Consider the following 27,918-nt stretch of genomic DNA (forward strand, 5'->3'; position numbering starts at 1 on the left):
TGAGTTCAGCTATGTTTTCTTTGTGAAGTTCGAGTTATATGAAATATGAGCTTTATAAAATTGTCATCTTGAGTTGTTACAGCGAAGACGCACTGATTAAAATTTATGGCCATGGAGTAACGGCAAAGTAACGTGCGATACTTTTTTTCGGTAATGGTACCGGTAACGCGTTACCTTTTCTTGTAGGTAACGTAGGGCGGTAACGCGTTCTTTTTTTCTTAGAGTAACTAGTAACGTATTTAGTTACTTTTTTTCGGTAACGCCTACAACACTGGATAAAAATAGATCTGTGGGATAAAATAGATTGTGGGATAAAAATAGATAAACAATCGAAATCAAAAATCAGAACATATCTGATATATGCAAATCTCGGCATCGTTACAGCATAGCAGATACCTGCTACTGCAGCTAGCAGTCCGAATATGACGGTTGATGGACCGACAATTGGAAACTGACGCAAACACACACAGAAGTTGCAACAGAAGCTGCGACAAGCCTGAAATTAATGCTATCGCATTCCACTCTGTTTTAGTTGCGTGTTTTCTTCTTTCCAATGATGATTGTGAAAATATTTATTGTAGTACAGGTAGAGGGTGGGGAACAGGAGGTTGGTGTCCTTAGTCCGAGACTCCATTGGCATAAGCTGCTGCCCTTGCTCGTTCGACAAGCTGACGTTGATGCCCTTCCGAGCTATACAGTGCCGCCTCCCACCCCTCCCGTGTTGGCCGAGTTATATCAATGACTTGGTTTTTTTGGCAAGCCCATACCATATGGTACAGGTCTGCCTCCTCCCCGCAAAATCTGCATTTTGATCCGATTTAATCCGGATTTATGGCGTGTAATGCATAACGGCTGTGGAATATTGCAGTCTGTAGTCTACGGAGGTAAATTTCCTCGTGTTTGCTCAGGTTTTTGGCAGAAGGGGGATATGTCTGCCGCTCTAATATGAGGTTTTGTATCTCGTTGTATGTTGTGAGTGGATAGAACTGGTCCGATTCCGAGGTACATCTATCGAGACCCCTGTGGAGAAAAGCTCGAGCTGAGTTGTGTGCAAACTTGTTCCCCTTTATACCCTGGTGGCCAGGTACCCACGTCAATTCTTTGGCGTCAGCGTGGACTTGTCTGGTTTGGAGGATCAAGGACAAGCGTGGTGCAGTTTCGGTATGCTATTTTTGAGTGCGAGTATGTATTTCGAGGTGGGATGTGAGGCCGCGAGAGGTATTGCACCTATTCTGCTGTTGCTGTGTCGTGGCTGACTGCTGTAAGTCCATCGGCCATATGCCCTTTGTGGACAACCGACACTGTGGCTAGTACACATTCGGGACCCGCGGCATAGACGTAGAATACGCCTTCTTGCATGCCGTAGTCTTTATGGATTCCCTTTGCTTCTCTTCGTGCCTGGTGGTACGTCGGGTGCATGTTCCTTGGAAAGGGAGTAGCCATGAAGCATCTTCTCCCGACGCTTGGGATGGCTTGTTTAGTAAGAGGTTGATGATGCGTTAGACATTAGAATACATGGATCACCGCTTGGTGTTCGCCTGCACCCCTAAATCATTTATAACCGAATTTCTTCTCTCATTCTGTTTCGGTTTCATCAACCGAATGGTGGCTGTGACGTGTAGTTGGCGTTTATGTCACGTGAGGCAGGAAAAAAACCTGAAATATAAACGCTGATACGTAGTTTTAATTCACTACAAGACTTAAACCAACCTGCTTCAAAAGATGTAATGACAACAAACGACGCATCATCAGTTCTATTGCCCTTTTTTCGTGCCTCGCGTGGCCTAAAGATCAACTACGTCACAGCCATCGTCCGGTTGATGAAACCGAAACAGCGTCAAGAAAATTCAATTGTAAATTACTTCGCGGTCGCAGGCCAATATCACGCGTCGATTCATGTATATTAATGACTAACGCGTCATTTCAAAGAAGAAAACAGGAAAGCAAAAATTCGGTGTCTATCCCCGTAGTTGTTTGGATTTATTTGCATGGGCTGAGAATGTGAGAGTGGTGGCTTTGCAGTTGGAGTGGTTGAAGCAGGACGGGGCCACAGGCTTGTGTCTCCGTCCACGAGAGAGGGAATAAACTCATTAGAAAAAAGGTGTGGTCGCCTGTTCGGAGTGGGGTACTCAGGCTAAGGCTCCAGTGGCTTCGGCAGCCGTAAGTACGTGCAGGCCTTATCACCCAAACCCGGTTCTCGGGTGTGCAGTCGGTCAGCCGTTACTCCCACGAGGCAAGACTCGGGTTAGGCTGAAGCGTGACTTGGGTACGTCACTGCCAGATCATGACACCGAGTACGAGGAAAAGGGCATTCTGGCCAATACATGTCAGGGTTGATGTGAGTAAAAGTGATCTGGGGAACGAATTGGCAGCTTAGTCTTTTCACGGTGCGTCGCCGCCAAGTGTGCGGTACACGAGAAGGGTGGCGAAAAGATATCCATCCAGGATGGACCCTCGACTCCCTGCCCTCCTCCCTCAGCAGTCAACTGACTATAGCTGGCATAAACAGCTGGAAGCCAGCGTTATTAACGCGCAATGATTATATAAGGGCCTGCCGCATGATTTAGGTCAAGGTTCGCTCGGCGAGCTAGGCTAGCCCTGGCTTTTAAAAGCGCCCCATCGACTGGGAATAATTTTGAGCAATACATGTCGACCAATTCCTTGGTTTTGTGTAATGAATTCAAGCCTCCTCATTACGATGCAAAAAAAAATTAAAAAATGCAATCATAATCACATGCCCTTCTCAAGTTTGCGTCCTGAGCAAGAAAATAAAGAAGCAACATTCACTCAAATTAAAATATAGTGGTGTCACATGCATAACCATACGACTATATCGGTTGATGATGAGACTCGTAACACTTTGAGCAAACATTAAAGTCTTTTATTTATAATCCACCTGGCGATTATTCCGCATAACCCATCGGCACACAAGCAGGCACTCGCCTGTACATCTGCCGATGGGAAGCAGAAAAGCGCATGTCTTGACCACCTTGACCCTGCATTGCCTATATTATCTTGTCCATGGGAGTGGTAAAAAAAAGGCTGCGATTCGACTTGGCTGAACCAAGCTAACCGTAGCGAAAGCTGCGCCGCGAAGCTCTCAACTCTTGACGCTGACGTCACACCCACACTTCATCACGCCACCATCACGTGGTATTACGCGAAGGTCACGTGACTTCTTCCATACCACCACACCAACTCTAAGGTCAAAGGGCAAGGTGGTCCACTGAGTGGACCACACATGGCAAGGCATAAGCGTATAGCAACACCAGCCATAGCTCAACTAAGGTCTTTCAAGGTTGGCGGCTAGGCACGCTACAAAAAATAATGACACTTACAGGGTCAGATGCGGTGAACTGTGTAATTAGTATTGGTTTATTTCCAAAAATAAAATGGAAAAGAAAGGAAAAGATGGAAAAAAATGTTTTAAAAAAGCACACTGCGCTTTTAGGATGCTTTTTTTGCATGTGTTTTTCCTTTTGCTGCTCCCATTGGTTGAAAGTTGTGCCAACTTCTTTTCACTTTGGCCGGCTTTTACGGCTTGCTAATGATTTAATGCTTTACATTTGTTGTATTTAAGCGATTTAAAGGCCAACCCACAGGGGTGGCCTTAAATCGCCTTAACCCACTTGCACGACGAACTTGGCGCGGTGGTGGTGGTGAAAAGCATTTATTTGGCTATATTTACACAGAGGTGCTCGGGGAGAGGCCCCTAGTGGGTCTCGCCCCTTACAATACTAGGCAGAGTCCATCATTTCGGGATCCCGTTGGTCATGACCGCTGCGCAGGTCCACCGAACCAGGGCCTGTTCGGCCCGATAGTTCCTGGCAGCCGAGCAGGGCCACCTCCCAGTCCTCTCGGGTAGGGGAAGGGGTGATTAAGGGAGAGAAGGATTTTTCCTGCATGCCCAAACCATGTGGAAGGTGTCGGCCACCTCCCCACAGAATGAGCAGCGGGGCCGTCAAAAGGACTAAAGTGCTTGAGAACCGCCGGGCACAAAGAGTGTTTGTAAAGAGCCTAAGGAGAGTTCGTTCGCCAGCTTTACCCAGTCCCTTCATAGGAACCGGGTAGCGCCGGCGTTCGGCACGATAGTGCTCAGTAATGTCTTTAAAAGAAAGAAGAGGGCTGTGATCTGGGTTAACGTCCTCCCAAGGGACGCCTGGTGCCCAGTGAGTGAGGGCGCGGGCTGCCTCATGGGCGGCGTCGTTACCTGGCACGCCTTGGTGGCTGGGGACCGATATGACTGAGCGATGAGTTGGATCGCCGTCGTGAGTACTGTAGCGAAGAATTTGTTGAGCGAGTGGAGTGATCCAATCGAACTTAAAGTTACGACAGGCTCCGCGAGAGTCTGTGATTAGAGCACTGCACGGGCCTCAATCTGAGGCCCAAGCCCGGCCCGGGCCCGAGACCTGAAGCCCGAGCCCGGCCCAGGCCCGCGGCTTTAAGCCCGGGCCCGGCCCAGACCCGCTAAATTATCGCTCTAGTGGGCCCGGCCCGTGAATCCCAGAGTGAAGCCCAGCCGGGCTCGGCCCGGCCCGTTTCACAGTAACGCTTGAGATATACTGCTCATCCCTACCCCCTATCCCGAACCCCACCCGAGAGGACTGGGAGGCGACCCTGTCCGGTTGCTGCACCCTCGAGGCCCAAAGGGTCTTAACGCAGCGCGCCCGGGCTGCGGCAAACGCCAATGGTGTGCCTGACTAGGCATCCCACCTAGTGGTTGTAAGGGCGTGACCCTTCAGGTCACGACCCCCAACACCTCTCTCTATGATTAAATAAATGTTTTCACCACCACCCCACTCTGAGCAAGTAGACTGCTACTAGACCGATAACAAACTGACCGACAAAGGTTCTGAAACCACAGTTTGGCTTGCAGAAAGTTGGTTCTTTTTAACCCAGAAGGAAGTGATTAAGAGTAGTGCTCGCCAGGCCCGTCTTTTGGACAGTGATCTCGTGTAGGTGCGCAAAGATAAACTCGGAAGTTCCGAGAGCCAAATAAAAAGGGCTGCATACGCGCGTAATAGACTACTTTGCATTCCCCCATGATTTTAATCAGTTATATTTTGCCGGCCGGAAGTATAAACATTAAAGCTGCCTAGCAAGCAGTGGGATAACATTTTTTTAGTGAACGCGGTCTCACAGGTTGAACTCATATCCAAACTGGTCGCCTTTCAGCAGAAACGAAAAGCTAAAAGGCTTGAGTATTTCACGGTGTGTGTTTTGAAGACTATAAGCGTCCTAAACTCATATGTTCTTCCCGAATGCATTTCTAATAGTGTATAGGTATGTTTTCAGATGAAGAACGATCAATGGCCAATTAAGACCGGTTGAATTTTACTCTTACTGGTGGAGCAGAAGATAAAGCGCGAACCACGTGATAACTTACAGGGCAAAACACTTGTCTTGACAACCAGGCTGAAGAAGCGAGGAGGGATAGATGTGGTTATGAGATGAGATTTACAAACTCTCGCGAGCTTTTGTGGCTATTTCATTTACGAGACGTTCCGGTCGGCTGATCAAAAAGAAAACCAAATGTGCTTTAGTTTGTGAATTTTCTCACATGAGAAAAATATAGCTATAAAATAAAAGCTATGTTTTTTGGGCTTAAGGGCCCAAGGGGAGTCAGGCTATGAGAGACACCGAAGCAGAGGGCTCCGGATCAATTCGACCACCTGGGTTTCTTCAACGAGCAATGATACTGCAAAGTATATGGCTGTCATGCTTGCCGCCTAAATAGAAATGCAGCCGCCGAGGCCAGAAGCGAACCCTGGTTCCCCGGATCAATAATCAAGCGCCTTGACCACTTAGCCACCGCGACGTGGAAATAAGGAAATAAATAAGTCAATGAGTAAAGCTTAGTTTTTTTTCTCAGCGCGTACTGTAACCCATAGCTCATCCGTGTCGCTGCTCCAAAGCCGCAGTTGTGTACTTCACTTTGCAATAGTGATGAATAGTCGGACACCAGCCGTTTCTGTACGGACCCAAGCCCGACTCGGGTCCGCAGCTTTAAGCCCGAGCCCGGCCCGGGCCCGCAACTTCAGGCCCGGGCCCGGCCCAGGCCCGCAGAACAGATCATTTCCCAGCCCGGCCCGCGGGCCGGCCCGGGCCCGGGCTTTTGGCCCGCCCGAGCCCGTGCAGTGCACTATCTGTGACGATGAATTTAGAGTCGGGATAGGAGGCTGCGAGTGCGATCGCCACCTCCTCCGCATGCATTGAGTTAGGAGCCCTGAACGAGAGGCCGTCCACCAGTTTTCCCTCGTGTATGACAGCAGCCGTGTACCATTCCTCCCTGGAGCGGTAGGGGCCTGCAATGTCGACGGAGACGACGTGTTTCTTTGAGCCATAGTGGCGGTGCAGGGCATCCGCCCGCGCGCCGGCCATTTGGTCCTCCTTGTTCATTACAGTCGGAAGGGGTCAAACGTAGAGGTCGCGCCTCCACACTTCGGACACTTGAGCACGTTCCATCGTATGGTGATCATGTTTGATATGTAACCGGTCCAAGAGGCGGCGACCGGACACGGTCTGGGCGAGACGCGTGTATTGGTTAACAAGATGGGCCTCGCGAAGTTCCTGTAGGTATTCACCACCCCCAACGCGAGGAGTCGCGCGTTGGAAGTGGAGACCGGAAGGTCGAGTGCTCTCTTTAAAATTTTGCCGTGTACAACCTCCAAGCAATCTTCGTCATGTTTCCGTAAGCGGAGGTAGGGAGTCGAGTACAGTACTCGACTAGTTACGAAGGCACGCGCGAGCCGCACCGCATTCTTACTGCGCAACCCTCCTCGCTTGTTGGAAACGCGGAGAACCATTCGGCCCACCTGGTCGCCGACTTTGCGGAGTTTCTCGTACTGCGGCCTCCGGTGCTCACCGTCCAAGTTTGAATTTGTGCATATTCGATCTTCTCCGAAATGCAATATCTCCGTTCAGCTTTCTCTCGCCTGTGGCCCCATCCGTGAAGCGAAGTAGCTTCAAATACTCGGTCTCACTCTTGGCGCGGCGGCACGCATACCTTCTCCGGGCTACACCACATGCGACGAAAAACGGGCGTTGCCAACATGGCGACACGGTCTGCAACGCTCTCAGAAGCGGGGCCCTCGCTTCGGAGCAACGTTGCTTCGGAGTTAATTCACAGTTTTGCTGCGTTTTTTTGGGGGCGACCACTGGTTGTAAATAGGGCGATAAATTTTCCCCTTATTTATTATTTCGTTTTCCGATTTACCCTGTTTGACAAGACATCGCGGTGGACGCGAAAAAAAGAAAGAAAAATCCAGCGAAAATTGTAATCACCTTAGTAGTACAGCGATAATACGGAATGTCCACAAGCTAAACAGAAAACATGAATAAAATATTCGAATTTACAAAACTCGCCAAAAACCACAATAAAAATAGCAGTGAAGCACATGGACACTATAATATAATAACAAAGCCCTGTTCTGTGTGCACAGACACAGGGCATTTTTTTTTTTTTTCAAACTTCAAATGTCGGTTTTATTTTCACTAAACTAATTAGGAGAAAATGTTACTTCTTGATAGAACTACATGCACATGCATAAAAAAAAATCATGCAGGAAGTTAGTACATGCAGCAGCATTTAGACTTTCCTTGATTTGCTAGCTCGCAAGCTACACTTTCCATCTTAGCAGTGTTTATTAAAATGAGCAAAACAGTATGACAAGATAGGTCATTTGGGACATGTAATAAAATTGCATAACATGGCTTACATACCCAAATGAACAAGTATCCTCTCTCTAATTTCCAATAAAAAAACTGCCCACCAGCATTTATTCAAGAATGGAATAGCGAATGGAATTGCCGATCATATGTCAACTATTTACTTAGGTCATGTAGAGGTGCTTGCACTGGTTATACTTGCTCCTGAAGCCCACAACTCTTGCACATTAAGTGCTACAAATCGAACAACCAAAAAGATAATTATTTATTTTTTGCTGGCATTTCTGATAAACTATTGAGTCTACTGTCTTAAGCCAGCTACAAAATTACTTTACAAAAGAGGCAAAACAGAATAAATTGCTTTTTGTTCACCTACTTCTTGTTTCATTCATACATTAAAAACAAAGCTTTCTTTCGTAGCTGAGGCATTGTGATACACCAGGAGTAAAACAGTAATGCTGCAGGCAAGGGAAATGTTTTCATGTATCAAAAATATGCAAGCTATTACAAGTTCTTACACAAAAACAAAAATTGGAATAATAGCATTCTGCAGTAGCTTGGTTTGGGCTAGTTGGTAACAGTTCTTAGAAAACATAGCGCAAAAAGGACACGGACGACACAGAAGTGGACAGGACAGGCGCTAACTTGCAACTTTATTTTTGAAATGCCACCACGTCTAATATATAGGAGCCGATCACCACCATCAAGCGATGGATGAACATGCGCAAAGAGCACAATCAAGATTACAGCGTTTACAATCAAGATTACAAACGCTGTAATCTTGATTGTGCTCTTTGCGCATGCTCATCGCTTGATGGTGGTGATCGGCTCCTATAGATTAGACGTGGTGGCATTTCAAAAATAAAGTTGCAAGTTAGCACCTGTCCTGTCCACTTCTGTGTCGTCCGTGTCCTTTTTGCGCTATGTTTTCGAAGCATTCTGCAGTCTGTGAAACATTTATGAACTAAAAAACAAGTTCTCTGCACTGCCCCAACAGCAGTTCTTAGATGCCTCCATATCAATTTCATTATGCACCTTTAAAATTACCTTCACAGAATGCAGAGCTAACCAACGCGGACAAAAAAAAAAGGAAAGGCACACACGAGCGCTCGTGTATGCTTTTTTTTTCCCCCATTTCCTGTCTCTCATTGCGGTGTATTCCAACTATAAATCCACTTCAAGTCGCCCAGTTTAGCATTTTCTTGCAGTTCCAATTATCCACATGCCATCATTAATTGGAAGCCAGGAAATTCTTTTAACCCTTCCATCTTACCTGCTATTTCTGGCTCACTGCAAAGTGTGTATCAAAAGCAACTTAGCGAATATAAAATTTTGCTCTACTAAAAACATTACTTTTATGACGAAAACTAAAATACTAGTAGCAAAGCTAAGTAGTTTTAGCTTCAAATAAGAAATTTAATTTCATAGTAGTTTTAAACAAGTACTTTTAATGCATTTAAAGCAAAATAAGAATAGACCTCACTGCTTGGGAGCAGTTTTGACAGCATTCTGGGAGAAAAATCAATAGAACCCAACGAATCTACTGACTGGGTTATGTTATGCTTCAAAATATATGATGTATGTGATACACATATATATATAGGAGAAAGCAGGCTGATCGTACTGGACCACGGAAAAGAAGACTAAACATCATGCTACAAGCCACGTGACATTGTGACCATATTAAAAACTAATTAAACAACTACCACCACCAGGTCAAAGGACTGAACATTTGCAGGAAAGTAACCACTCCAATTAAAATGCCTTCCCAAAGCAGACGTCTACCATCCTTATGCTGCTCCCACAGAAGCCATACACCAAAAGTGTAATCAACCTTAGCACATGGTTAGAAAGTACACAATCAAAATGCACTTCTAAGCTGTGGTAATGATTCAGTTTATGAAATAACCATTACATCACAAAAAGCACATGTTCTCACAAGAGTACCTTATAAATTAAATGTCACCACTTTTTTCTCACATACATTGCTGGCCACAAAGAACAAGGCATAAAACTGTTGCATGCACAGGCCACTGTCACACGTACAATCACAATGCCAAAACATGATGCGTTCAGCTGCTCTTGTAGCGAGAGGATCCTCGCACTGTATGCACTCCTTTTGAGTCCACGTTTGCTTGGTGCATCAGCAGCAGCCCAAAGAGAATCATCACAGTGCCAAGCCACCACAGCAGTGTTAGCTGTTCACCAAACAAAGTCTGGCCAAAGATTGCCTGCAACACATTTAAAGAAATTACACTTAATGCCACAAGGGCAGAAACCTTGGACCAAAATACGACTGAAAAGGTATATAGAAACCATTGTATAGCAAAAAATACAATGCGCTTTACCCCGAAACATAACAGGTACTACTGTACTAGTGCACTTCAGCACCCACATCTAAACTGCTGCAAGTGTTTAAGATAAGATAAAGGCAATGCCAATTACAGTTTTCTACCTAAGCCAAACAACATGGCAGGTACAGGTGCACACAGAAGTTTTCAGAACAAGAAAGCAAGAAAAAAAGTTCACTGCCTTCACTGCCTGGAGGCACGGTCCAACATTAAGGGTTGCACTTTGAATCCCACAGAGAAGAGTGGTCATAGCTGCATGTTTAGACTGGCTTCCTGGGCACCTCAACACATTAAAGATCATATTGCAACAAAAAGATGCAAACAAAAGTGTGAATGGTAGATGTAAAGTACCGTAATGCAACACAAGTGATATGTGGAAGATGTATGTGTTGTTTTTGAAAAGAAGAGGACTATTCAGCCCAATTTTTGAAATAAATGCAGCAGCTTGAAATTATTACCAAGAAACTCCTTAGCACAGCACTACTAATAAAAGAGCACTCTAGCAAAAAATTTTCAGAAAGTTGCACCACCCAGGATACCAAACAATGAATGCTGAGAAGGCAATCATGCCCCACTAAGCAAAAGCATTCCCTTGAAGGCTCCTATCTGAGAACAAAAACTAAAATTATTTGGGTCAGCTTTAATTCATTCACAACAAGTTGAAATGTCGTAGGTGTTGGAAGATTCATTTTGATAACTCCTCAATGTTTCACAAAAATACTGCCGAAATAACTGAATTTCAAGCTTTCTAAATTTAAGTTTTACAAATCAGTACTTCGATAACTGCACTTGACAGACTGCCTAAAGACAAAAATGATAGTTCAAAATGTTATTTCATTAACAGAACTGTAGAAAAATTCATGTAATTAATGTAGCACTTTCACATGCAGTGCAATTTTGTGATATCCATTTTTTTTTTTTCACTTTATACATTCTGCCAAGTCTGGTTTCCAGAATCTAAAAATGTTTTTGTTGCCAATTTCAGAGCAATAAAAAATTATATTTTAAGATATTAAAATTCTGGACTTAAGTGATTTCTACCAACATCATCACATTCCAATTTCCTTTAAAATGCAGCAGGTTTCATACAACCAGTGTGGCACATGGAAGAGCATTTCTGTGTCCCTCATGCTTTGAATGGGAAAGCCAGAGTATGGACTGAATTAAAGCTTTATCTGAATAGTGGCATTCCATTCGATTTGGATAATAAAAGTCAGCTTCTTTTAATATGTGAGTAAATACTACAGCAATGAACAACTAGGTCAGACCATTCCAGAAACATCCAAACAGACAATCACAAAGAATGATGAGCAACAGAGCAGCCTTTGTCCATATGCCCGATGAGTTATATCTTTAAATGATCACATGCAGGGAGTGTATGACGGGCGTTCATAAAGTTTGTATTATCAGTACCATTAATTTAGAAGAGACGTACACGATAGGCATCAAAATGAATGCATGTCTCTCTAGTTTTAGTAAAATATAATAATTGTGTTCTATATAGCACTGCGCAGCACCGCTAGGGGAACAAAACAAAAATGTCAGCATCCATCGGAAAACTCATGGAAAAACTCGAAGCAGGTGCAGTGGTTCGCTTTTTGTATTTGAAGGGACATGATGCCAAGAGAATTCATGCTGAGCTGGTGGCGGTGTACGATGACAATGCCCCAGCCTATAGCACTGTCGTAAAATGGCGCAGACGATTTAAGTGCAGTCAAACAAGCCTGGACGACAAAGAACACAGTGGCCGACCACAGACTGCTGCACAAGTGGAAGCTCTAGTGCTCACTGACCAGCGGATAACTGTTGAAGAAATAGTGAAACAGGTTAATGTGAGCGTAGGTTCAGTGCACATCATCCTTCACAACAACCTGCACATGACAAAGGTCGCCGCGCGCTAGGTTCCGTGGTTGCTGGCTCACTCACACAGGCGACAGCGACACATGCGGCTCTTTAGGCTACGAAATTTTGCCCCGTCCCCCATATTCACCCGACCTCGCACCTAGTGACTTTTTCCTCTTCCCTTGTATGAAGAGCACACTGTATGGAAAACATTTTCGGGACGACGAGGAAGTTATTGCTGAAGTGGAACTCTTCCTAAATTCAGGAAAGCAGGAGTTTTACAGGGATCGTCTGCGGCAGGTCGTTCATCATTGGCAGAAGTGCATGGTCATGGGAGGAGAATATGTAGAAAATGAAAAAGACTCCTGCCCAAGTTTCATTCTTTTATCTGTGTTTCTTCTTGGCAATAATACAAACTTTATGAATGCCCCTCGTATGTATGAAGATTCTTTCATATCACAAAAACAAAGTTTGCAGAAAGATTGCCTTGTGTGAGCACTATGGAACTTAACAAGATCGAAACAATAAAAAATATCAGTATGAGGTCTAGCACTACTTTTTTATATGAACTACACACTTTGTCAGCACATCTCTTTACCGATAGAACTGGTGAAGCACATGAGGTACGTACTGACTTTAAGCACTGGAGAGCTTTGGCTACTAGATCAGTGTTCATTGAAACATAGAAAAAACAGTTTTCAAAAAACAAGACAACAGTGAATGCCACATTACTGACAGGCTTCACAAGGATAACATGTCGTGGAAACCACACTGAAATGTTGAAATAAAATTTGTAAATTAGTCATGAACTAATATTATAATTGTGTGTCCATCCTTGTGCGTGATAATCCATTTGCAATATTTGCATACAAATAAACACTATGCGCTTTTATTTGCAATCGATTAGGCTGGGAACAGCAACATCTGGTTCACTACAGAGGCAGAGTATACGGCAAGCACTACTCAAAATATAATTAGCATAAAGAAGTATTTAATCTCTAAATAACAAGCATGCATACATGCACATACACATGTGTACTGTGCGCTAACTGCACTAAACACCCTCCAGAAGAAATAATGAGCGACAACCCTAAACATAATTACTACTAAAGGGTTTTGGACTGCCCACCTAAACTGGTTTAACAGCTCATTCTGCCGTTAGCAAGCTGATTCCGCTGAACAGATTCAACGTGAGGACGCAAGTCTCATATAGCTTCTGGGGCGGGATGATTAATCAAACGATGAATGGGTACTTACGGTGAAGAAAAAATTCGATGCCGTGTTGGTCACTGCAGCTTCCAGGGTTGTTGTGCACAGTCGCAACGCTTTTGTGAACACCGTCCACATGACAGCATTGCAACCGATCATTAGGAGGAAGAACACAACTCTGATAACCGCGATAAGCTGAAAAATAATACGAAAACATTCTGTTCAACACCTGTAAGATGTCTTAAGGGAAAAAAGTGAATACATACGTTGCCGCATAAATAGTGAGCTGAGGCACCGGACAGCCAATGCCCAAACACAGCTTGGCAGGCACTGGCGGTCTCCCCACCAGCCATCGAAAATTTCCCGCACAGGGAGGCAAGGGCAGCAAGAAGCCCGGACAAGAGTGACAGCGTCATTCCCTTCATTTCGTTAGGCAAAATCAAAGTACTCACACGCTACTTAAGTGAAATGCATGTTTCCCAGTGAGTTTCGCAAAACGCCACCACATCGGTAAGCAAGGCGAATAAGCAGCTACAACAGCAAGGCGAAACCATCGAAACCACAGTACGTTTCACTGCCGCCCCGCGTTTTTCAATCGGTACGATCGGTATCATCGGTACCGAGGTGCCTCATTTGTGCTTTTTGCGGAAGCACTGGCTCTAGTTACTGTCTGGAATCATGGAGGAAGAAAAAGATGCATGACGCGTTTTTCGTAAAGGGTTGAAGAATGGTTTACTGCATGGTTTACTGTGTAGTTTCCCAGCGACACTGCATGGTTGCAGTCGCCCGTTGGCGACAACAGCCGTCCGTTCTGGCAACATACGGCCGGCCCGCGCCTGAGCTCAGAGCCAGAGCCATAGCTAAAGCTGCCCGGCTGCCTGGTTGCGCGAGGATCTCGCGGAAGGGAAAGGCGAGGCTGCAAGGCAGTGTCGTGCGTTGCGCGTATGCGCTGCTTGCGCGTTCGCTCAGCTTATATTTCCCACCCGTCGCAGTGGTACTCATAGTATTTCATGTGATCTGGAAAAACAGGTAGCAGACAGGCTGAGCAAGGCGCATACCCAGAGCGCCCGTGTTGGGCCTGGGTCTGGTACTGTCAACTGAACGGTCGGATACCGAGGACGAATTGCTTTCTTCAGGTGAGCTCGTTACTGTGTTCAATATCCTAACGTTAAACTAGATATTTAGGCATTTGCGTCACCCCGCCCCCATGCATTTGTTTTTAATTGTTTACCAGCTAGCTGTGTCGTACAAGAAGCCGTGCCGAATGCAGCTGCTTCTGACATTAATCTGCCTCAAAAATTGCTCTTGACGCGCGTGTTTGCGCAGCATGTTTTCGGTTCTTCGGTGGAAGTAGCCTGGCCAAAAGACGTCATGACAGCCACTGCTGCCATGTCTGCCTGATTTCGGCCACTCATGTCGCGCGAGTAGAGCGTACGAAGCATTGCTGGCGTACAGGAAAAAGGAGTCGACGCGCAGCAAATTGTTTACGCTAGCCTTCACATCAAGGTCAGCTGCGTTCTTGTACTGTCTTGAAAGCTGAATCTCTGCGAACTGTACGCTGTATTGTGCTACAGGGGTGCTGAATCACTGACGTGCTTACAGGCAGCTGTGTACAATCGGGCGTCATGATCTTCAGGACCGGGTTCCCTGCCTGGATTAATCTCTTGTTCATCTGGACGCCTGTCCATGCTCACATATATGAAGGTGAGTGGAGCATTCATTAAGATTTTAATCTGCACAACCTTTTTATCTGTGTTTGGTGTGGCTGCCACTGTGGTATACTATTTAATGAAAGCGTTTCATGAGAACTGTGCATCTACGTCTTTTTTTTTTTTTTTGCACTGTGCTAGCTTTCCGTCTATTGCTATGCTATGACTCGAATTTTGACCGTAGTCGTGCAGAGAAATTAAACTAAATACCGTTGAAACACATCCCAGTCTCCAGTACAGTAACTTACTGACAAGGCAGTGCGGTGCACCTTTATATTTTTTAGATGAAAGCTGTTAAATGATCAGCGCTGTTTCCTGTGCCCGTTTCGAGCACACACTGTCGAAATAAAACCATAGTTCTGTGATATGGCTGTTACAATAGTTAATATTAGAAAAAAAAAACCTCAGTGTCAGATTGTGAGGCCAAAGAGGTGCAGTTTCATACTTCTGCAATCATTTGTACTGAGGGTGGCATGAATGGTAACTTAAGTAGTCATTCTGGAATTTCTTTGGCTGTACATTTTTTTCTGTTGGCAGGTTTCATATGCACTGAATATAAGAATATGTGGTGTGAATTGCCAAATGAAATTTTGAAAGAATTTCTCATTCTATATGGGTCTAATTTCCAGTGCTTCCATATTTAACTTATTTAGATTACTTTAATTTAGTACAAAACAGTATTGTTGTATTTAGATTTATTTTGCAGCACACAGGCAAGTGCCACTCCAAAATGTGGTAATAAATGAAACTCGCTATCAATTGCTACCTCTATGTGAAATAAGAGAGGAAACAAGCCAGCAGTTTAGTTGTGCCTAACACAAATACGTGGCACTCCTAGTGATGACATTCAATTAAAAGGAAAATATGGCACTCAAATATAGTTTAGCCTTATTAGTTTGGAACTTAGAATGAAATGAAATAGGTTCATTATTGGTTCAGCCCTATATTAAGGAAATTAGATGAATGTCTGCATGTGACAAACCTTTTATTTTACTACATATTCTCCTGAACTTGAGACCTTGATGCTATAGATGCATCTTCGTGAGCTTGTCAGGTGCTTGTAGCATCACTGACCATTCAGATAGCATCCTTTTTACTGTCAAAATTATCAGTCATTGCACCCTTGTAAGCATTCTTCAGTTTGATGCTCTGGAGTGTTCTGGGAACTTTCTTTACTCATGCAGGCGCATTCATAGGTTCATTCCCTGATTTCGAACAGTATTTATGAAAATGTCAACCTTTGCGAATATGGAAGCTTTGTGGTCATTGGTACTATTTGTATCACTCGACACCATGAAGCTTAGCACCCATCACAGGCCTAGTTGATATAGATGTCGCACATCTTGCAAAATTGTAGGTTTGTTTCCTCCGTGTTTCAGATAGAAACCTATACCTTTAATAAACAGCTGTGACAGCTATGAAAATTTGGCTATAGGAGGTATTCACTGAGGCCGCGCTACCAGACGGCGCGAGCGTCGTCTCGGCAGGCGCGCCATGTTTGCGGTCGTTTCAGGCCAGCTCGCGCAGTGTCACGGCGCGCCGTGAGGTACCCGGCCTGAACTGTTAGTGATCCGTAACATATTTGTACGTTGTTGAATACGTCAGCGACCACTTATCTTTGTGGAGCGCGTATTAGGCATGAAGTTTGCAGCAGAATTCTTCTGCGCCGTGATATAACCGAGCTGCCTCAACTCGGCAGCAAAACTGACTGGCTGCGCTGCACGCAAGAACGTACACGACTTGCAGCTTTTAATATCAGTTGATAACTGTCAGCTAGTCATGCAGGGCACATCGTGGATAAACAGCACGATTAATTACCGAAATTCCAGAACTGCCACCGCAGAAATTGATAATTCAAGCGCCTAGCTGTAGTCCGGGAACTGCTGACGCTTCTCAGACGTACGGTCTTTCAGCAGAAAGGCAAAGCGTCATGGCTGCCTTATTTACCCGACAGAACGGCCAAACAAATACTGTCATGCGCTCGCAGCACGAACGGCAGACACAGCGAGAATGTTTTGCAGTTTTGATTGTAGCTACGTAGCGCTGCTTCGTATGCACAACACCGTTTTCGCAGCAACGCAGTGTGATGCCATTCCGCTAGATTCAGTTGTAAAACACGTCACTTTCAGCAGGTAGAGATGACAAGTTAAGCTACAGCTAAGTGAACAGACCCTTCGAATTACTCACCTCTTCAAAAACGGCACTTCGGCCGTCGGCACCCACAGCACGACTCTTGGACTCACCCGCTTGTCAAGTAATTGCACCCTCTCATAGGTTTATATCCTTTAATTCCTTGGCCTGCCAGCAAACTTAAGCCGTGCACAAGGTGGGCCTCGATACCGGTGAATTCAACGCGCGGCAGCAGTCTTGTATACGTCGCACACCATGCCGGTTCCTCCGCATTCCTACGGGGGGTCGAACTTTTCACAAAGTAGAACCTTCTGAGCGTGCCCGCTCTTTTCTGCTTCGCACAGTTCACGGAATATTCACTCAGTCACGCGGCGGCACGGGTCGGACAGAAATTACGTGCGGCGAGACGCGAAATACACTCACATTTCACCCATCACCAGCTATTCAAACGCTGCCGCTGGCTGCGGCGGCCGCGCGCGCGACCACCAACATGGCGAAAGCCGCGCCGGCCGCTAGCGCCCCTTGCGGATGACATCATGTGAATACCTCCTATACGGCCATCTTCCACAGGGTTTGTTGACCCAGTCTGTTGTCTGGACCTAAGTTGGAATGACATGAATAGCAGAAGAGCTTTCATCGGCTCTGTCATCCGAGGAAAAGAGCAGCTGCAATTGTGATATCAGAAAGTATATCTTTGAACGTATAATCCTGTTGAACTGCACAGCATGTAACCCTGTAGGATGCCCTCAGTGTAGGATGTAACCAGCAGGCTTCAGTAACAATTTTTTTTTTTTCTGGCTCATCAGATCCCCCCCCCCCCCCCCCTTTTTTTTTTCACATATATTTGACTAAGTTGCTCTTCCCTCAGCTTAATTTGTAATTAGTTTATTACCACCCTAGCTGCCTTACTTTGCCTTACTGTGAAATGTTGGTTTGGAAAGGGTTGTTTGAAATATAAGGATTTGTTTTCTCTCTGTTTCAGACAACTTGGGAGGACAGATTTCACTCCTTGGGCCCTTGGTGTGCTTTGCTGTGTTCATAGCAATCTGCGCTTGCTTCTGTCGAGAGTGCCGGCGCAGGGAAGCCATGCTAGCTACCACCACAGCGGTCCCTGTAGACCCGTTTCACAGCACAGGCCCTGTGCCGTATGGGCCTGCTGTGGCTGGGGCCCGACCAGCACCCATGACCCAGCCTTCACACCCACCATACAGCCCTCCCTACAGCCAGCCTCCAGCACCATCCCAGAGCCAGCCACCCCCACCAGGCTTTCTTGGCTACCCTTATGGAAGCATGCCGCAGGACCCACCTCCTCCCTATGAGTACAAGTGATCAGAATGTGCTGGACAGGATGGTGCAAAGACAGTGGCTTAGAAAAAAAAAAGAAAAAAAAGACGCACTTGTGGTCTGCATCTCAACTCCTGCTAGCCTTTTCATGTCCCACAATTCTTGTTGGTGCTTTCGTAGCTCGTATGCTCAGCTTGTGACACTTTAGGAAAGCATCCAGCAGCAGTTGTGGCTTGTATGTGTGTTCACTGGATGGCTTTATCCTGTGCTGCATGCAGGGATAAGTCAATGCTAGTGCTTTTGCAGTGCACTGCGTTCAGTGTCACTGCACTGGAGATTACACTGGCAAGTTGTGCATCGCTACTTAAGGCAATGTGTGTGTCCTTTGTGAGAGTGTATGGTTCTAGGTGCACAAGAATCTGCTCATCTTGCAGAAAACAAATAAATTCAAAGGTACTGGCTTCTTCAAGGTGCTGGTTCCAAGTTTGGCATCTCGATAGCCGTCTTGTTGAACAGTGAACTCAAGATCCCAGTGTTGCTTTTATATAGAATGCAGTGTTTCGAACAAGAAGCCATGGTATTACTGTGTGGGTGCATCTGCTTGCACAGCCTGCCTTAAATAAATGCCATTTTTTTACTGTGTTGCACCAGTTTAATGCTGTGTTGCACCGACCATATATCCAGGTACTTTTTAAGAACTTGGGTCTTTTTTTCACTCCAAAAGTAGCATTTTTTTAAAAGTTATTTAAGGTGTGTGTATGCAATGGAGTAAATTTTCAATATATGATTTTATGAAACTTTTGGTGCTAGCTGTCTTCGTCAAGCATCCTAGTTGCTCTCTTGAGCTGAGCACTGGCTGGATCCAGTTAGTTGAAGCTTTGTTGCCAAAACACAATGCAAAGGCAAAAACTTTACATACAATGTATGTGCTATTGGCCCTGGAAGTGTGTGGGATGCTGGTGTGGGAAGAATTATTTCGGTGGCATCACTGAAACTTATTGCCAGAAACGCCTGCAAGTATGAGGAGACGTGCATGGGGCATTTGCTGGTACAAATACCTGGCAACTGAGTTGTCAGGCAGCGTTGCACTATATTCGTTCCAATGCACATGCGTCCTGTAAACGTTTGCTGCCAGCTGTACCTTTCAGAGAGTTGACTTACTTTGCCATGTCGGGACTTATTTCTCTGCGGTACTAGCAATTTTACTTTCACAAGGCTATTTTAGGTTGGTTATGTCACATTTTGTTGTTCAGAGAATAAACTTGTTTTAGTGAGTTTTACAGGCATGTACGAATGAATCGGACTCATCAGTCCGCTTCATTTCATTGTGCATGCTGACCAACCCCTGTACTAGACTCTAGAGCTGTTTTCTTGCATCTCTTGCCACAGAGGAATTTTTTCGTTTTTCAGCTTATCGCCAAGGATTTATGACAGTATGGCCAACATGTTTTCAGTGAAGTGTGTGGGCAGTGCTTCTATAAATCCATTGGAGCAGGTTTATGGGCAACTCTTGGAGCAAGCTATGGAGCAGAGGTGTAATCCTGTATGTACAGGCGCGGCCATAAGTAAACGGAGCATGCTATTGCGTTCGAAGTGCAATCACACTTCCTCCACTGGTTATGAAGAAGCATTGTTTGTCTACAAGAAAGCTCGCCAACCTCCTCTACCAGCATGCACGTACCACTGCTGGAAATTTCAATTAGGTGGCGCGTGAAAAATATTCGAAGACAGTTGCGTGCTCCATTTACTTTTGTCTGCGCCTGTACCATGCATTGTTTCATAACTTTGTTTGCTGGATAAAGGGGGTCAGTATAGCTCTCGGTGAATTTCTTGCTCAAAAGGAGGAAAGGAAGCAGGGCAGTTTTTGACATGAACCTGAAACAAAGGCCTTTGAAGTGTAGAAGAACAGTAGATTGGGCGCCTTTGATGTACTTTCGCCTTTGAAGTCTTGTGCGCACATAACAGTGCTGCATTAGGTTTGCCTCCAGGTTGCCTCTAGGTTGCATGGAGTGGACGCTCCAGTTCGACACTGTTGTCATGTAAGGTAACAAGTAGGTATATGTGGGGACTCGGCAAATGGTTTCCTTGACCATAGCAACCAAGGAAAATGACCCATAATGCGCCCCGTTATTAAAATAGAAAACGTGCCCAGAATGTGTTTGTGTACTTTTTTACTTTAGCTCAATTTGGGAATTTCATTAGTATATGCTGCCATCTGCGTCGTGGAGCGAAATGACCGCATGGGTATATCGTCACATTAATGCTCTCAAGCCGGTCGTGGTGCTCTCGGACGCTCGTGAAATACTATGTTACGGCCTCGAGGTGTTCTGCCGAATAAGCTCGTTGTTTGGCATCGGTTTCAAGCATAGAGTTTCTTACTATAATAGTAAGAAACTCTATGGTTTCAAGTACTACGAAAGTGCGGCTTAACTCTGGGTAGGGCTTGGCAGGGCGCCAGGCCGGTAGCCCGGTAGTGGGCCGGTCCTAGCCTGGGCGAGTCGAAACCAGCGCCTTGATTGAACTTTGCCAACTTTAACATGACTTTACCGTGGTCGAAATTGATTGTGATACTTTCATAGCTGTTGTAATCCGTTGGGACTCCAGTTTAACGTTCACTGCGGCCGCAGCCTTTGAACCGAAGGCATGCGTTATTCGAACTGCGTGCTTCGGAGCAAAGTACTACGAAAGTGCGGCTTAACTCTGGGTAGGGCTTGGCAGGGCGCCAGGCCGGTAGCCCGGTAGTGGGCCGGTCCTAGCCTGGGCGAGTCGAAACCAGCGCCTTGATTGAACTTTGCCAACTTTAACATGACTTTACCGTGGTCGAAATTGATTGTGATACTTTCATAGCTGTTGTAATCCGTTGGGACTCCAGTTTAACGTTCACTGCGGCCGCAGCCTTTGAACCGAAGGCATGCGTTATTCGAACTGCGTGCTTCGGAGCAAATCTGCTACCCTGCCTGACATTATACTACCACATAACCAACACACCGTTGTTGGCAGAAGCCGCAGCACTCAAATTCGAAACAAGCGCTGCTCCAGATGTCAAGGTGAGCGCACGTGTTGAGGATGTTTTCACGAGAAGTCCAGCAGGAAAAAATTTGACTTGGTGCCCGTACCAACGAGGAAGTAAGGTTGTATGTATACGTTGCCTTTTTTTTTTTTTTTTGCAGTTAAACTGCGAGCAGATTTCGACAGCGGCACGATTGAAGTAACGCAACTTGGAGAAAATCCGTGCCGGGTATCGGGCAGGCGTCTTGCCGTAGGGGAAACGGTGACGGTTCATGACGGCGATCAGTTTGATTTACTGGCGGATGACCTGCCGTATGAAGTTGTGTTTGAAAAGTCTTTTGATCATGGCATACCGTCCTCGGCTGCTCATACTGACTCTCTAAACTGCGGCGAAAAGCATCGCTCGAAAAGGAAAACTGAAGGCGAAGATATGCCGCGACCTAAGAAACGTAAGTAGCTGGCTGCTGGTTTGAGGTAACTTGAGGCCTTGTCTTTGTTTTATTATTTCTGTCTCAACTTGCAGATACAAACGCCGACGCGCGTGACGACAATGACGAGCACGTGAAAGAAGTTTCTCAGAAATTGAAACACATGCAGGATAGCTTCAAAGAGCGCCGTAACCATGAGAAATCGGTTAAACAAAGTGAAGGTGCAACTTCAAGCCTCAGTACCGTACCTTTAGTGAACCCAGTGAAGAGTGGATGGGTGGAATTGAGAGAACATCATGTTTTGATGCTTAATTCAGACGGACTTGAACACAAGCCGAAGGTAAGTATGAAGCAAGGCCACCAGGCTGATTTTCGAAACACTCAGTCAAGGCAGTTGCAATTATTGGAGGTGGTTGTCCCAGCCTTCACAGTGCTGGAGTAAAAACTGGTAGATATTACCTAACTAGCATACAATTTATTGCACTCAATTGCAAAATATAGTTGCATATATGTACACTATGTTTCGAGTATCAGAAATAAATTTACCATCCAGATGCATTAACGAAGGAAGGTTGTTTGGTAAAAATGTATTGCACGTTTTTTAGCTGCGGATGCTAAAAGCTTTTGTTTTCTCATGATGACTGATACTCAAGTAGTTACACCTGAGCCACTTTTCAGGTTGGATCTCTCGCTAGAGAGATTGCTGCAACTTTACAGTAAGGAAAGGTTTTACAGCTTTGTGCTAGTTGTAGCATGTTGCAGCATGGAGATGTCAGCTTTGTACTTGCTTCTTTGTATGAGCAAATTGCAGGAACCTACCTTTGCATTGAAGTATATTATAATGGCTAAATTAATTTCCTGATGATTTTATGTGTTAAAAAAAAAGCCTAAATGACTCAAAGAAAGACATTCTTGCTTAGTACTGTTGTCTCCTTGAATAAGGCCGAGGACGCCATGCCTTTTGTAACATGGTTAGTACATGCTTCCTGTTTTCTATTCTGTGCATTAAAATATCTCATAAACTGTGCAGACAAGAAAATATTAAATGAAATTCTTTGTGATATAGATTGCTGCATTCGACCTTGATGGAACTCTGATCACTACCAAGTCTGGCAAGGTGTTTCCTGTCAACTCACATGATTGGCGGTAAGGATCAGTATTTCTTTTTGCGTCACCTCGATATCTTTGCTCATTGTGCATAAATGTCGAAATATGACAGGAATCTGTTTAGGTGCTTGTGGTGGAATTGTCCTTTGGAAATAACTATTTAGTTATATTGGTTTAGTGTAAGCATTCTCCTTGTGTGGTTACCTGAAAATTGCCTTTTAGTTGTATTGATTAATTTTGATGCAGTAATTATTCTTGTCAGTGCCTACAGTGACTGGATTTCTTGAAAGGAAAGTTTGACTCTTTATCACAAGTTGGAGGATGAGTTGATAATCAACCTTGTGTTCTTTTTATTAGTGCAGGGCATCAGTGTGGCAGAATATGAATTAGTGAATAAATTATTGCAGCTCCACTGAAGCACTGCTGTCATAATGATTTTCTGTGGCTTGTGGAAAATGAGTTTGGTCTTGTACTCATTTCTTTTATATTTTTTTGCTATTCTTACCTTGAAAAGCCTTTTGAGCTTGCACATTCTGAAGTCTTGAAATATGGTCTTTCGTCAGTGCCATTACCTTCACTTCTTTTTTGGTGCTCATGTATGTAACTTGTGTGTTACTTTAGGGCGTGTTTAGAAGTTTTTAGCATCCTGTGCACCTAGTCACCTGAATTCTTATTAAGAAACTTTATAACAGTTTTTTTTTTAAATGTCATTTTCTGTTCACACCAAGGTCCCTTTCCTGTGCCTACCTTGGCAAGCATGAGTAGATTGTTTATTTCATTAGACAAGCTGTTGGACAACATTTCATTTTCAACAAATGAGAATAGCCCACTGTAGTTGCTTGTGGAAACAGCAGGTTGTAGTGTTGAGCTGAAGGTTCGTTCCCTGTTTTTTCAGGATACTGTTGCCACAATGTGAGGCACGCTTGCGCAGCCTCATAGAAGAGGGCTACAAGCTTGTTATCATTACCAATCAAAGAGGACTTGCGAAGGGCCACAGCCATGAAGCAGATTTCAAGGCCAAAGTAGAGCATATTCTGAAGAAGCTGGCTGTGCCAGCTCAAGTCTATGTGTCTGTCGGCCATGGGTTCTATCGCAAGCCAGCACCAGGAATATGGCACCACCTGGAGACTGAGGGAAATGGAGGCATCCCTGTGAAGTTGGAGGAGTCTTTTTATGTTGGAGGTAGGTATACTTTGTGCACGTGGTGAAGTGGCAACTTCACAAGCCGTTCTGAAAAAGGACATTAGTAGAGTCATATGATTCCACATTACAGAATAAGACAGACAGACAGACAGAAAGAGAGAAAGGTTAGATAGTGCAAAAAGCTGTGCCACGAGTTTTGAAAAGGGCTAATGCATAATCTCACATATGGGAGAAGTGTAACATTTTGACCTGCATTTTCGTTTCACCTGGGCAACATGATACATGCACCAGTAGTCGTTTGAATTGTATGTGCTACAGACATTTTCATGAAAGATTTACTTTAACATATGACTGTGTATTTTGGCTTTCTGAATATTTTTTCTACTTTTGAGGTTGTTTAGGTACCATTGTGTATAAAGGCTGTTCACAGTTAGGCTTTAATGGTTTTTAAAAAATACCAATACCTATGGGTTATGGAGCTAGGCGGACGCATACAGTGAGAAAGATAGTCGTCCTAGTTTGAGTAGTTGACTGTTATTCATTGATGAACTTTTTATTTACTGCAGTTAGCAATCATATTTATAGTGAAAACTTAGAGGGAGTGGCATTCTTAGACTATTCTGTTTTGTACAATTTTAGCTATGCACCTGTTTCCTGGAATAAAATGAAAATTGGTTTTTGAGGAAGAAATGACGCAGTAACTGTCTCGCATATCTCGGTGGACACCTGAACCGCACTGTAAGGGAAGGGATAATGGAGGGAGTGAAAGAAAGGCAGAAAGAGGTGCTGTAGTGGAGGTTCCCGAAATAATTTGAACAACCTGGAGAGCTTTAGCATGCACTGACACCACACAGCATATGGGCGCCTTTTACATTTCGCCTCCATCGAATCGTGGCCGCCACGGTCTGGTTCGAATCCGGGCACTCCAGCCTAGTAACGTCTAGTAGCACTCCAGCCGTGTAATTATACATGCAAGACCGCAGCACTCAGCATGACGCTCCACCTTGGTGTGACGCAGCTGTTTTGTATGGCACTCCACCTCAAAAGAATGTGGAATTGCAGGTGACAGTGCTAACTTTTCGTTCTTGGCCAGCAAAGCACAAGAATCACTGTGCCGGCGGCATGGGGCAAGCACTGTTTCTTTGAGCAGTTGTTTCTTGAGTGGATGATAAGGTTTGGTGCCGCTCTAGACTTCACATGCAGTCAAGTGCAGTGATACCACACTGCTGACAAAGAGCGAAAATTTATAACCGTCACCTGTAATTCCACATTCTTATGAGTCGAAGCACTGTAGTACGCATCAGCTATGTCACATCAGGGAGGAGTTTCATGCCAAGCGCCATGATCTTGCATGCATAATTAGATAAATAGGGCTGAAAATTTAGACGTGCGTATCTCAGGACACAAACGCGTTACTATAATTTAACGACACAGAATAGTCTTTGAATACCACTGCCTCTAAGTTTTCAATATAAACATGCGCACGAACAGCAGTAAATAAAAAGCTAAGTAATGAATTTTAATTAATTGCCGAGGCTATGATGACCATTTTTCTCACTGTTTGTGTCTGCTTGGCTGCAAACCAATTTACAATAATAAATTTTGTGTACTACTGTTGGTATTTTTTTTTTAAAATCATTAAAGCCTAATTTTGAACACCCTTTAGGGTGCCATGTGGTAAGAGCCAAACTAAGAGTGTACTTTTGTTTACACTGAAATGGCATAGTGACTGCTCATGGAAAGCGTCATTTTTAGCTTATTGATGAAAGATACACCATATTCTTGTTGTGTACATATTTTTGATTTTCTATTATTCAGATGCTGCAGGGAGACCAGCAAACTGGGAACCAAAGCGCAAGAAAGACTTTTCATGTTCGGACAGGCTGGTTAGTAACAGCTCTTGCCTTCAGTAGTGCAGAATTTTTGTGTCATATATATTCCTGTTCGCTAGCTTCCATGGTACCTCTTGTCTTCAGCTTAGCTTCCTTTTCCAGGCTCAGAGTTTTTCATATTCTTGTGTTTACAACCTCTTCTTTTGTGCAAGCTGCTTTTCTGTAAGCCCTTTCTGTGTACCATTGTACTGAGGTCACCTCTGGAATAGTGTCATAGTGTTCAGTGGTCTGAAAGCGTTTGAGGTTTTTCTTATGAATATTTAGTACTCCATGCCTTTTGAAAAGTGTTCTTCAGGAAAAGCTTAAAAAAAAATTCAAACATATGAGTGAACTCTGCAATTTGACAGAGAACATTATAGTTAGGGGCTGGACTTTCCGGTATAATTTAATTTTTTTGAAATTTGGCACACTTTCTTTGGTGTTTATTTCAGAATGCCATTTTTTTCTTTGGCAAATATTATTTTTTATTAATGATTTACTGACTTTTTTGGTGATTTAAAGTGACATTCATGTGTGCTCAAAAGTCACTTGGAGTCTGTATGACGTTTTTGTCAGCATGAACAGTTTATTTACCAGTAAGTAAGATGAGCATGGTACTACTTGAAGCTGCACTTATAGAAAGGATATCTGTCATCATTAGAAAAGTATCACAAATTAAATAAGATAGCTGACAGATAAAAACGCAAGTGGACGCCTACTTTTAAGAACTAGGTTGACATGTTATCGTTGCGTAATCACACTAGGTTGAGTGAGAGGGCAGGGCATCTTGTGGTCTACATATTGATGGCAGCGGTGGAACCACCGCTGAATCGTTGTGGTAGCCAGAAGGTGATACAATTTTGTGACACCCATGCATGGTTTTGTGTCAGTGTCCTATACATGCAGTTCACAAACCTACTTAACCAACTAGCTACTCTAAGCGGGTGATGATAGTGAACAAATAGTGCTTAGCTAGTAGGTGGCAAGGAGGTGGTGCTTGCCAGTCTACATTCTGAAACGTGCAAGCTTGCCGAGCAGTACCTCAAATCACACAACCGCGCTGCTTATTCAATACCATCATCGCATCACACCCGTGGCTTTCCTACTTAATAGTTATTTTCAACTTTGATTGGGTGTAATTTGTACTCAACAGGCAGCCAGCTATATCTTGCGTGCCAAGAATACTGACCTTTTTTTGGTTAAAACTGGGTTTTGAAAACTGAATTCATATTACTTTTATCTTTTTTTTCCAGTTTAAACCGACACATCCAACCGCTAATTAGAGTACATGGCATTTTTTTTTTTTTTGATTTTGCAATATGCTGTAACCATTACTGAGATTCAACCCTTGTGGTTGTATAACTTAATGAAGTGAGCACACTTCTGAACACATGAATTATTGGGCCACCGCAGTGGCTCAGTGGTTACGGTGCTTGGCTGCTGACCTGAAAGATGCGGGTTCGATATCGGCCGTGGTGGTTGCATTTCAATGGGGGCAAAATGCTAGAGGCTCGTACTGTGCGATGTCAGTGCACATTAAAGAACCCCAGGGGGTCAAAATTACCCGGAGCCCTCCACTACAGCATCCCTCATAGCCTGAGTCACTTTGGGATGTTAAACCCCATAAACCATAAATCATATGAATAATTGGATTGTAATGATTCGGCTAACTGGCTGAATTGCGTAGTATACAAGGTGACGTGAAAATGAAGATTGCAGGGTCATGGGTCCCTACACACTTGCCTGATACCTAACTCCACATACTACTCCATGTAAAACTTAAATATTTTGAAGCATATTTAGACCCATGACCAATGTTCAGCTTGATGGCCCTCATATTAGTTTGCCCATCTGTACTGAAAAATCTCTGCAGGAGCTTGGCCACTTATTTGGACGTGGACGTGGACACGACTGGTTATCCAGATCATATATTTTGATTGCATGTCCAAACAGTTGTTCAGCCATACCTATTACACTGGGGCAGCTTGTTGCATGCTGATTTCAGCGTAATTGTCAGCACCTGTAAACCTCTTCAGCCGCAGAAGACATGTCACGACTTTCGAGTTTTTGGCATAAACACAAATCATTTGTGTTAAATGGCTGTACATGGAAAATAAAAAGGAGAAATCAATTATTAACTGTTTAGTGTCATTGAAGGGAACCATTC

The 27,918-nt window shown here is 44.4% G+C and overlaps 3 protein-coding genes across 9 annotated transcripts in view; 2 read left to right on the plus strand and 1 right to left on the minus strand.

Moving 5' to 3' along the window:
* Positions 1-9,690: 9,690 nt before the first annotated feature.
* LOC149351232 (transmembrane protein 42) lies at positions 9,691-13,929 on the minus strand. Its single transcript, XM_089580524.1, has 3 exons — positions 13,337-13,929; positions 13,119-13,265; positions 9,691-9,899 (listed from the first exon to the last, which is right to left on the minus strand). Exons 1-3 carry the CDS (start codon positions 13,493-13,495, stop codon positions 9,741-9,743), a joined length of 465 nt encoding a protein of 154 aa, XP_089436650.1. The 5' UTR covers positions 13,496-13,929; the 3' UTR covers positions 9,691-9,740.
* Positions 13,908-19,473, plus strand: LOC149351233 (uncharacterized). Of its 3 annotated transcripts, XM_089580526.1 has the most exons (4): positions 13,908-14,206; positions 14,425-14,576; positions 14,673-14,774; positions 17,892-19,473. In XM_089580526.1, the coding sequence occupies exons 3-4, from the start codon at positions 14,696-14,698 to the stop codon at positions 18,236-18,238; spliced, it is 426 nt and encodes a 141-aa protein (XP_089436652.1). In that variant the 5' UTR covers positions 13,908-14,206; positions 14,425-14,576; positions 14,673-14,695; the 3' UTR covers positions 18,239-19,473. The 3 variants fall into 3 exon arrangements, with proteins under 3 accessions (XP_089436652.1, XP_089436653.1, XP_089436651.1); XM_089580527.1 differs by lacking the exon at positions 14,425-14,576 and having other exon boundaries at positions 14,645-14,774; XM_089580525.1 differs by lacking the exon at positions 14,425-14,576 and having other exon boundaries at positions 13,911-14,206.
* Positions 19,474-20,472: 999 nt separating this feature from the next.
* Positions 20,473-27,918, plus strand: part of PNKP (Polynucleotide kinase 3'-phosphatase) — a 46,958-nt gene continuing 39,512 nt past the window's right edge. For 3 of the 5 annotated variants that reach the window (XR_016290556.1, XR_016290555.1, XM_089580512.1), the window contains exons 1-6: positions 20,473-21,240; positions 21,364-21,651; positions 21,726-21,970; positions 22,697-22,776; positions 23,633-23,919; positions 25,699-25,766. Coding sequence is in view for 2 of the 5 variants with exons in the window: in XM_089580512.1 (XP_089436638.1) it covers positions 21,105-21,240; positions 21,364-21,651; positions 21,726-21,970; positions 22,697-22,776; positions 23,633-23,919; positions 25,699-25,766 (1,104 nt within the window). In the remaining 3 variants the exon portion in view is untranslated. The remainder of the gene's footprint in view (positions 21,241-21,363; positions 21,652-21,725; positions 21,971-22,696; positions 22,777-23,632; positions 23,920-25,698; positions 25,767-27,918) is intronic. The other 2 variants (XR_016290554.1, XM_089580511.1) reach the window with 1 other exon arrangement.

Source organism: Amblyomma mixtum, chromosome 3 (assembly GCF_055824585.1).
Source record: "Amblyomma mixtum isolate Tamu chromosome 3, ASM5582458v1, whole genome shotgun sequence".
Taxonomy (NCBI): Eukaryota; Metazoa; Arthropoda; class Arachnida; order Ixodida; family Ixodidae; genus Amblyomma; species Amblyomma mixtum.